Source organism: Episyrphus balteatus, chromosome 3 (assembly GCF_945859705.1).
Source record: "Episyrphus balteatus chromosome 3, idEpiBalt1.1, whole genome shotgun sequence".
NCBI lineage: Eukaryota > Metazoa > Arthropoda > Insecta > Diptera > Syrphidae > Episyrphus > Episyrphus balteatus.
The window spans coordinates 14,389,961-14,402,021 of NC_079136.1; the positions used below are offsets into that span (position 1 = coordinate 14,389,961).

Sequence of the window (12,061 nt, forward strand, 5' to 3'; positions counted from 1 at the left end):
TTTGTTATGTTAAAATATACATTAGTTGAAAAATGTAAGTGTCAAACTAATTTTTCATATATTTAAGTGTGGATTTGAAAGCTCCAGATATGCGTACCTATTATTTCACAAATTTTTTAAAATTTCATACGAAAAACGATTTTTAAATATGAACCTACGGAATTATAAATTTTTAATTTCATTGAACTTTTTATAAAATTTGGTTAAAAAAAAATCCGTTTGGATTTTTCATATAGTTGCTTTGGACACTTGAGTGCAAAAATTTATAAAATTCATTATTTGGCCAGTATTTAGATGTACCAAATTTGACGCACGGTTTAACTCTCCAAGATGGACAAAACTACTGGAAAAAAGAATTTTATTCTGTCATTATGCAATATGCATTACATAAATCATGTTCTCCTCAATAACCCACTTCACCATGGATTATCAACACTTGAGTGGATTTTAATTTCTCAAATGATACGAGCGGAAGTTTTAATTATTTCATTCAAAATATTCTATTTTAAAATTCATTATTCTTTTTAGATAACGTATAATCGATGAATAAATAAGTTTCCGTTTACTGAGCTTTTCCTGTACCCATAGGTTATGTCAGAAAATTTTTATCAGCGGAAATGTGGGTATTTCAAAATCTGCATCTGAAAAACACACAGATGACTCATTCATGGATAAAGAGAATAATAAAACTCGTACAATTGCGGGAATGCATTTCTCCAATTAATTCTGGATAATAAAACGAAATGCGTATACATGTTGCGAGTAAAATATAATTTTCTTTTTCGGGTAATTTTCCAATATGACGTCAATATTGTTGAACAATTTTCGTTAATTCTTTTTTGCATGGTGTGGTGGTGATTGGATTTGAAATGAACAAATTGTTAGGAAAAAAAAAAAAAAATAAGAAGAACAAATCTAAATAAACCCAAGAAAAAACCAAACAAACCGCACATCAGCCAACAAAATGTCAGTGTGCTCGATCGAACATCGACTCGGCTATGTGTATTTTTTTGTGAAATGATTATTTTAAAAATAAACTAAATGTCGACCAAAGAGCTAAACGAAATTTAGGCCGCCAATATCTTTTATATACTCTCTCTATAGCTTTTGCCAAATAAATAGATTTACTTTCGTATTCGTATACAAGATTAGTTTTTTTTTTTTGGGTATTTCTTTAATTCATGTTTATTCGCGTGTTAATAGAACAACGCTAGTTCCTTGTTTAGATTAATAAATACTAAGAAAAATATAGGAAATAACTCAAATTCAAACATATTTGAAATGAGAACATTTTTGAACTTTTTCAAAAACTTTAAGCCACGAGATAACCATTTTTGAAAAAAGCAGCTATTCCAGCAGTTATTTTTTTTTTTTCTTGAAACGATCCGAAGATTATTTTTTTTTATTAATTTTTTTTTAGTATTTTTATTTGGGATAAAATTTTACCCATTCAATGAACTCTTAAGTAAACAAAAGATAACTAACAAACATTTTGTTAAGAAAATTACAAAATAGTGTCAAATTGTTGGCAACGATTAATTTAATTTCTGCCAAATGTCCGATCATCACTTTCGAAAATCGTCATTCTTTTGTTTATATTTTAATCATTTTTATTAACTTTAACGTAACAGTTTTTTTTTTTGGCACACAAAAATAAAATAAATAAGAATTAGAAAAAAAAATCAATGCAATTTGTAACAAATAATTGAAATGCAATTGAAATTATCTACACAAAACAATTGATCATGACCGATAAAATTTAGTTGAGTCCGGTGTTTTATCACGAGGAAGTCGCTGAATGTTATTTTAAACAAAATTTCTAAATTTAACCTAAATTAATCCAGTTTTACGGGAAGATAATTATAATTCAAAAATATTAATCATTTTTTTGGAGAAATTTTGTTTCGTACAAATTGAAGACGTGTTTCGAGATAGTTAACTTCAAAAATTAATGATAAAATTATTTATTATTCAAAATAAACTGATATTGTTCATTTAAAAAACAAAATTTAAATCATTTCTGTGTTAATATATACAAGTTGAATTTAAAGTTACTTAGATTTAAAAAAAAATATATTATTAAAACTAAGAAAAAAATATTATATCATACCAACATAATATATAACAAAAATATATAAAAAAAAGTATATTTATAAAGTGTACATAATAGTGAGGTGATTGTTGTGATTTCAATTATTTAATAATTGAAAGTTAAGATAAAAATAAAATTTCGTATTCAAAAAAAGAAAACAAGATATTTATATTGGGACTATTTACTCCCTAAACTACTTGGATTAGTAAAATCAAGCTCGTCTGTGATGGCAATTCAAGATCAGGTAAACATAATGATTCAAATTCAATAGAATGATTTTAAAATTCTAATTCATAATGATGGGTTACTTTTTACTCCAAAAACAAAATTTCTTGAAATCGAAAGCTTTTTATAATTTTTTTTTTTTCTTAATTCACTTTAATTTTATTTTTTAAACTCAGCTAAAATAATTCCCTCTTCAAAAATGTTGGTTCGACGTTGACATAAACAAATAGTATTGGTACAAGTTTTGAGTACACATACATATGTACATACATACATATGAATTGCAGACATTTTTAGTGAATAAAATAGGAATAGCACTACCAGAAAAAAGATGAGGACTTAAGTTTTAAACTTAAATGAGTTCTTCAAATTTTTATAAGAACGAAAGATAGATAGGATGAAAATGAAAACGAAAAACGACAAACTGACGTATGATTTTCTGTCAATAAGAATGTTGTAGAGTTGAACTTAAGATAAGAAATGAAATGTGGATGAGTTAAAATAAATTATAGCTGACCTAATAGGTTTTTTCTATAAATTGTTGGTATATACATTAGATATATACATATAGCAACCTTAAGTGGACTTATCGTGGTCTTGAGATTTGACGTAAGTCCCAATTTGTGTAACTACAAAAATAATAAGTACATTAAATGTATTTATTATTTTTGTAGTTACACAAATTGGTAAATTTTACTGAGGTATAAAATTCGTGTTATGGTTTCGATGGCATCCCAAAAATGTAATAAGAACTAAATAGAGTGCAAAAATAAAATGCACGACTGGGTCGTACGAACTTGCTCTTAAAATTAAAGTTGCTTAAATTTTAAAGACTTTTTATATAGAAATTTGGAAAATGTAGGTACCTACTAGGTATATAAGACGTACAAAAAAAAAGACTAAAAAAATAATTAAAATTCATTTAAAAAAAAAATAAAATAAAATCTGAAACCAAATTGCCCTCCAAAACAAGTATGCAGTTTTGATTGATATATTAACATGCATTTTTAGAAAAAAAAAATTTCAAAATCGTTAGAGTCGTTTTTTAAAAAACTAATTTTTTGAAAACAATTTTTTGGAAAAAAATTTTTAAAATAAAATTGGTATGCCATTTTGTAGAAATCAATAATCAACATCTAAAAACAAAATTTCCAAAAGATTCAATGTCCCGTTTTCGAAAATTTGATTTTTCAAAAAAATATTTTCAAAATTTTTTTAAAAATCCAAAAATTATTTTTTGGAAATCTTATTTTTGACTTTTATTTAAAGCGTATAAATGCTTCTTCACAAAAAGTTTCGTTAAAATCGAATAAGCGGTTTCGGAGATAATCGGATTTGAAAAAAACGGTGCTATGGCAGGTACCGTTAATAATGATTTTCAAAAAAAAATGTTTCATTAAAAGACCTTGTCTTAAAACTAACATTCGAATTTTTTAAACAAAATCGTTAAATTAAATCGAAAACCGTAAGAATTTGGGACGAACAATTTACCAAATTCTGAGAACCCTAAAGTTGGCCTATCAGCATATTTCGTTTGATCCATTAAGGTTTAAATTTTAATTAAAATAAGTAAATGTATTTTTGTTTATTTGATGGAATTATTTTATAGATTTGATTTTAAGAGCAGATGGCTTCGTGCAAATAGAGTTAAAAAGGATTTTTTAAGAAAAAATGAAACTTGGCTAAAGGGATGCTTTGATATTCCAAATAAATCGAGACCTGGTCGATCCTCTAATCGTTTGATGATCTTTGCGTTCGTAGTAAATGCAGACGAACTGAAAAACTTCGTGAATCTCATCAAACGGAAGAACTAACATTTTAACATCACTAATAAAATTGCGAGAGTCTGGTAAGGCAGTATCTGCAAATGTCTTTAAAGAAATAGTACATTCTCCAGGAATAGCGAAACTTGTGCATTGAAGAATAATTCTAGCTCAAAGTGCGAAAAAATGTCAACTCTTAAGGCCCTTTTTGTACCTTTACGATTGTTTTGCGCTTCAAATGGGAATATCGTTTGGCAAAATCCGACACCATCATCACCAAGGTATTGTTGACCTATAAGAATCATTTTTTTCTACATGTACGAATTCGTCTTTTTGAAATCATTTTGCATATTGCTTATAAACTTCCTTTAAAGAAATGGCAACTTCGAACACAGGAAGATAAAGATATTGTCAAAGAAAAAAAAGCGAGAATTGCAAGAAAAATTCAAAAATCAACTCGGTGTACTAGTGGATTGTACCAAAGCCAGGTTTCGGTAGTACAAATGATGGCAATACAAGCTGTAGGTTTTTTAATGATCCACAACTTTCTGCCGAAATAACACTCAGTTAATTTATAGACTGAAAAGGTTATACTAGAAGTTTTATCTAGTGGATATAAAATCCAAGTTTCCAATTTTGGCAAATATGCTTTCGATACAGCAAAACTTTATGTAGACTTATATTCTTGGCATCCGATGACACCAACAATGCACAAAATATTAATCCATGGATCAACTGTGATTGAAAATGCAATTTTACAAATTAAACAACTTTCCGGAGAAGCAGCAGAAGCACGAAATAAGCATTTCAGACTGTACCGCCTTAATTTATTGGCTCCGCGAAATTAGGCCCCAGGAAATAAGGCCCCAATAAAAAAATGAAATAAGGCAACAAAAAAATACACACAAAACAACAACAACCAAATTTTTCAAATTTTGGGGTGTTATTTCATTTTTTGGGGTCTTTTTTCATTTTGTTTTTGGGGCATAATTTCATTACGAAATAAGGCCCCCATGAAATTAGACCCCAACACTTATTTTGGGGCTTACTTTCATTTTATTTTAAAAACAATTTGGGACTTTATTTCATATTTCATAATTTACATAAAAATGCTAGGTATACTAAATTATCTTTCAAAAAAACTGTTGTCAAATTCCGCTTATCAATTACCCAGAATTGGCAAAGTATCGCATATTGTGCACTCCCTGTTGGTTTGCAGCAATATCTTTGCATTGAAAAGCATTAGTAAGTAACAGAATAGCTGAAAAAATCGCGCGATTTTTTAACTATTCTGTTACTTACTAATGCCTTACAATGTAAAGTATTGCTGCAAACCAACAGGGAGTAACAGAAAAGCAGCAAGAAATTGAAAGGCATTAGTTTGCAGCACGATCTTTACATTGAAAAGCATTATTAAATAACAGAATAACTGAAAAAATCGCCCGATTTTTTCAGCTATTCTGTTATTTAATAATGCTTTTCAATGTAAAGATCGTGCTGCAAACTAATGCCTTTCCATGTTAAGACTGTGTAGTAAACCATCAGGGAGTAACAGAATAACTACAAGAAATCGCACGATTTTTCAGCTATTCTGTTACTTTCTAATGCTTTTCTATGTAAACATCGTGCTGCACTGCAAACAAATGCCTTTCAATGTAAAAAACCATCAGGGATCATTGAAAAAAAGCATTAATAAGTAACAGAATAACCGAAAAAAAAAACACAACAACAGTTTGAAACATCCTTGAGGAACAATTTTAAAAGTTCCGTCCATAAAGATGGTTCTGTTGGTTTGGAGTGATATTTCATTACCAAAAATAAATTAATTATGGAAAAGAAAAATTGGGGTCTTATTTCATTTTTCTAAAAAAGTTCAAAACAAGTTGGGGCTTTATTTCATTTATTTTTGGGGCATTTTTTCATTTCGATGGGGCCTTGTTTCACTGGGGCATATTTTCATTATGAAAAAATACCCCAATTTGGGGCCTTATTTCATTTTTTCTTTTGCTGCCTTATTTCCTGGGGCCTTATTTCGCGGAGCCAATTTATTCAAGAAAATATTCTAGGAAAAATTGTAATTTAGACATTCTTAATCGCTTATTATTAACATCTGACCCTCTTATAACTAGCCTTAGGCCGCTTCCTGTAAAAAAAAAAAACTAAATCTTTTTCGAAAGAAGCAATGGAAATGCTGATATCTGAGCAACCGATTCCTTCTCCATCGGATGACTCTGATGGAGATAATAATAAATGGATATGATAATAATAATTCTGACGAAGAGAGTGAGTCTTGTTCAGAATCTCTTTCAGAATAACAATTTATTTTAAAAAAATCTAAAAATTGTGAAATACAGGTTATTTTAAATCAAAATACACGATTTATTATTTAAAAAAAAAAGACAAAATGCTTTTTAAATGACATACAATATCGTTTTAGATGGATCACAACAAAAACATTACTGTTAAAAAAAGAGCCAAGTTCTCCTATGTTGAAATTATGCTGGCACAAAAAGTACTGAAATGTAAAAGTGTACCAAGTTCTAAGGCTTGGCTTTAAATTTGTATAAATAGAATTTTGATTGTCCTCTTGACAAATTTTCTTTAAATTGCAGATTTTTAAAGCTATTTGAAAAATTGCCAAGAAAACAATCAAAATTCTATTTGTACAAATTTAAAGCCAAGCCTTAGAACTTGGTACACTTTTACATTTCAGTACTTTTTGTGCCAGCATAATTTCAACATAGGAGAACTTGGCTCTTTTTTTAACAGTAATGTTTTTGTTGTGATTTCATTACTTTTTGCAAGGTATGGCTGTAGAATTGAAAATCTCTATGTTTGATGAAAATTCGGTGAAAATGGGCGGTTGCCACGCCCCCTGGCTAAAGTTCTCAAATTTTGAATAATAATACCATCTCTACCATTAAACCAAATTTCAAGATTCTACGATAAAATCAGAAGTGTTCTATAATAATTGATGAAAATTCAGCGGAAATGGGCGGTTGCCACGCCCCCTGACTGAAATTTTCAAATTTTAAATTTTTTCCTTTGTATAAACTACCAGCTCTACCATTCTACCAAATTTCAAGATTCTACGATAAAATCAGAAGTGTTCTATAATATTTGATAAAAATTCAGCGGAAATGGGCGGTTGCCACGCCCCCTGAATTGAAAATCTCAAATTTTCGATTTTTCCCTTTGTATACACCACAAGTCCTATCACTGTGTAAAATTTCATGTTTCTACGTTAACGGGAAGTTCTCCATAATTTTGATGATCTGTCAGTGAGTGAGTGAGTGAGTCAGTCAGTCAGTCAGTTACGGTTTTTGCGATTTTTGAAGCTATATATCTCAGAACCTACTCATCGTAGAAGGCTGAAATTTTGTGAGGTGTTTGGTTTGACCAGCTCAACAAATGTAGGGAGTTTGAAATTTCTGGCATCTTTGGTGTGGAAGTTAGAGGGGGGTCGAAAATGGCCTGAGTTGTTTCCTGTAAATAAGGGTGTAGTGCCAAAGTTGCTAGAGAACTTGGCTGGGCACTACCGTGCCCCTTGATATCTCACCATTAAAGTCAAAAAATAATTTTGTCTCATTTTTTCATGCTTTTTTTTTTGAAATTATTCTCCTTTAGGACATTTGGTTTAACGTATTTAAACATACCTACATTATACATACCTATGAAGAACAAACAAACTTGAATCTAAAACAATAAACCTGAATTTATTTCTTCCTTGAATTTTATCAACTTTATATTTGCATAAATAAATCACAATATTTTTTTGTGCGACATTTCTTCCAAAAATATTCCAAGGAAATCAAATCTTCATTCTGTCCCTCACCATTATCTTAAAGCAGTGACAATAAATACATATCATACAATAATTTAAAAATCTCAAAATCAACGTTTGTTTTTTCTTAAATTTAAATATAGGAAATGTCAAAATTCATCATCTCATCGCATCCAACTTAGTTTAGAAAAATAAAATTATAAAAAAAATAATAATAATCTTAAAGTGACAATGTCTAGAACACATAAATCCTTGGCAGTGGCTGTCTGATTGAAAGATGCGTTGAAAAGACGTTCACATAGATATACTCTCTCACCTTGAACCACACACCTTTGAAAAAACATATATTCATTGACACCTTTACGATGCACACCTTAGATACTAACGCTTCTTGGTGCGCTCTAGTGCTACTGCGGCTGCCCCACTGCCATTGGCTCTGTATGATGACGACGGCAAAATGTTTTGGCTGAATGAAGTCTACACAAACTTATGAGTTATGTGTTGTGAATGTAGTATGTTATGAAAAGTATCTATCGCATTGCCATAAGCTTTTGTAAACATTAACGATAATTGAATTTTTCTTTGTCACTGTTGTGATGGTTTAGAAGATCCTTTTTTGTATTTAAACATTTTCATATTTTTAGGTTTGAATAAAATTGTATAAGTTTATTAGACTATTCAATAAAATTGCAGACATTTTCATTTTGCAATCTTGTGGGATGTGCTCTAATTATAATTCACAAAACATCTTTCTGTCTTTATTTATTTCTTCATCTCCTCTTAGTCCCCTGTAAAACTTGACAGTTTTATTTAATATGAATTTTATTTATTGGCCGTTTTGTGTATTTTAATATAATTTTTATTCATTTGAATAATTATATACAAACAAAACCTATTTAACGCACAATTTACGACTTTATTTTCTTTAATGTTAATTTTAGCTCTTAACGAAAAAATTCAAATTCAAAACAAATACAAATCATCATGTTAAAAATTTGCATTTAAACTTTCAAACATAGGAAAATATTTATTTTTATATTTTGCAAACAAGTGTTTAAAGAAAACCTTTTTGTTATAATTTTTTGGGTTTAAAGAAAAAAACTCAATACTAGTTTCATCTTAATCGGATTATTAGTTTTTTGAGCCACAAACTCAAAAAGGACTGTTTCGAGAAACAAAGTGCTTGAATAAAAAAAAGTACGTATACGCCACAGTGTATTTTTTAATTTTAATTTTTTAGAAATAATAATCTGCCGATCAAAAATTTTGAGCGATCGAAGAAAAAGTTTGTTATGCTACGAAATTGCTTTGAAACTAAGTCCCAATTTATTCACTCCCCATTACATACAAATAGAAATTTTAAAATGTCCCTTTCTAAATGGCGATTTAATATTTTGAAAAAGGAAAAATCTGATAAAATAATTTTTCAATTTTCTCAAAAACTAGAAGACATAGAAACATAGTTTTCACTGTTCGATAAGGAATCAATTGAGGCAGTTTTCTGTGTGAGTAATTTTTTTACTAAAATTCACAGTCTGGACAAAAATAGTATAAAATGAGTTTTAACAAATTTTTTTCGCCTGTTTTTAACTTTGAAATCGGTTATTTCAAAGATTATTAGTTATATTATATTGATTTAAAAATTAGAACCAAATATACAATTTTGCCTTTCGGAAATGGTATCATTTATTACTCTAAGTGTTGCCGTTGTTTTTTAATATTTTTTTTTATTTTGATAATGTTTTTTTAGAAAAATGCCCCACCCACTTAACTGGGGAGAGATAGACCCCCCTCCCAAAGAAAAAAAATGTTTGTATTGAGCTCCTCTACAAAAACCCGTCATCAAATCCTGGCGCTCAAGTTATCCTACTACGTGCCTAAACAACATTTTTGTTCTATACCTAAAAGTTCGAATTTCTGTATCTGGGTTGAAATCGACAAATTTTTTTTTCTAAACCAATTTTGAAGTGATTTTCATAAAAAACACCTTTATTGATTGGGAAATAGATATAGTCTTAGAATATATTTTTTAAATAGCATGTTGTTTTGAAAACATATACTTTAAATTGATGCCGAATTTGGACAAATGACGAAAAAAATGGAATTTTTAAACTTTGACAGCTTATAAATTCTAAGTGGTTTAACCGAGTTACATGTTTTATACATTGTTGAAAAGGTATATTTATCTTCTATCAGAAACTGTAAAAAAATCGATAAAAAATGGGTAAAAAATTGACGAAGCTAGAATTTTTTCAATGGGTGAAACCGTTTTTTGCCCGTAACTCCAGATTTTAGGGGTGTTAGGGGATTTTCAAATACCGTTTCGTATTCAGTGCGACCAGCTCTACAAAACCTGATAGGTCTCCGCCCGCGTATATTTTGAGTGTTACACCGTGTTATCATTTGGCCATTGCTTTCTTACATAAAAGTTAAAATTAAATATAAATATCATATATTTTTGTCAATAGATAATAAAACTACATCACTATTAATTCAAATTAACCATAATCATAAGAAAAAAAAAATATTAATTTTATTGAATCCTGCCAAAAAAAAAAACGACATAATGTCATCAAAAGACTACTTAACCAAAAAAAAAAAAAAAAAAAAAAAAAACATCAAAGCCTAATCGGACAAATTTGGCAACAAATCATCATAAAAGACAATCCCTTTCGGTCGGTTGGTCACTGCATGACGTGTTCTGTATATAACTCGTTTCTAAAAGAAAACTATGAACACATTATATTCATTGAGGTTTACATTAACTCACTACCATAATACTGATTAATTGATTTTCACCAAATCTCTGTGCCCAGTAGTCCAATTAGTTTGGCTTAATTGCCAGAAATCATAATTACACATTCGGTCACTCATTTCTTATGTCCCCACACATCACAGATTTCCTAGTATTATTTTTTTTTCCCCCTCAAGATAGTAAACTATACGAAGAGAAGAGTTGCATGTATGTTATGTATCTTAAATTGGCACAAAATAGACATTTTAAAAACAAAACAAACTACTGCACTAGCTGGCATAGGGACCAAAGTTTGCCTGCAGCAGTGTACTCTCAACCACATGAACGACCAACGAACACGACAATTGAAAATTTAGAAGATTTAAGCTTCAGGGTATTGGCGAATTTTCAACAAATTGTTTTAAATTTTCTCGGACAGACTTATGCCCGCAGAAGTTACACTTTAGATATCCTATTCTCCTCAAAAACCTCATCATCAAGTGTGAAATAATGAGAAAAAAAAATTACAAAAAAAAAACAAGACAACAACAAAACTGTCAGACTTGCTGAACTGATGTCGTTTCGTTAAGTAAATATAGCGCGTTAATCTCGCACGTAAATCTCATGTTCGAGCAATTAAGATCGAATGGCTGAAATGTACAAACGTTTCCGGGATTTTTGGGATAAGCCAATTGTCATTTTTGATTATGATGAATTTGTCAAGAATTTGACGTTTAAAATGTCATCAAATTTACTATGCAAAGTGCAATTTTTAATTTTTTCAACTAGTCCTTAACTAACTTAGTGACTCAGGAATTCCTCCATTGTTTTAGTTTAAAAAAAAATTAAGACCTTACATTTTGTTAACACTTCTGATGATTATTAAAACTAGGGGATACATTAAACAGGATTAAGAACTTTACTTTCACATTCGTGTAGTGTGGGTAATGACAGGATCTCCATTCTAAAAAAATCTTCCGAAGAATGACTCACCTGCAGTTTTAGCAATTTTGTTCGCTCCTGATCATTAAATACAAAAAATTATACCTATACTGTCATCAAATAGAGAAAAATTTCTCCACACATAAAAAGCACTTCCAAACTTGGAGACTTTCAAATAAAATCTCCATCAGCCAAATTGTATCAAAGACACAAACCAAAAAAACATCAGCAATACTACTACAAACTAATAAAAGTTTATACTCGTACGACTGATGCTTCATATTAATTATTTTGTATTCTAAATGAAGCGACAACTTTTTCTAAAAATAAAATTTCAAAAATTAAATTTTTTCGTACACAATTCGCTTGGATCAACATTTCGACCTCACTCGAGGCGAAATTTGTTAAAATTAGCTTGAAGGGGAAAAAGATGTTTTATTTTGGAAATTTCTTTCAATAAATTAAGTAGCAGTGTATGGTTTATACTAAATAAAAATAAGAGATATTGTTGATAACCCTTC

At 29.4% G+C, this 12,061-nt stretch overlaps 1 protein-coding gene across 6 annotated transcripts in view; it reads left to right on the plus strand.

Moving 5' to 3' along the window:
* Positions 1 to 12,061, plus strand: part of LOC129915632 (tropomodulin) — a 175,792-nt gene that overhangs the window by 26,254 nt on the left and 137,477 nt on the right. The window contains exon 1 of one of the 6 annotated variants that reach the window (XM_055995259.1): positions 2,078 to 2,336. The exons of the other annotated variants lie outside the window; for them this stretch is intronic. Coding sequence (XP_055851234.1) covers positions 2,319 to 2,336 — 18 coding nt within the window. The 5' untranslated portion in view covers positions 2,078 to 2,318. Of the gene's footprint in view, positions 1 to 2,077; positions 2,337 to 12,061 lie in introns of those variants that run through there. 6 annotated transcript variants of the gene reach the window in all.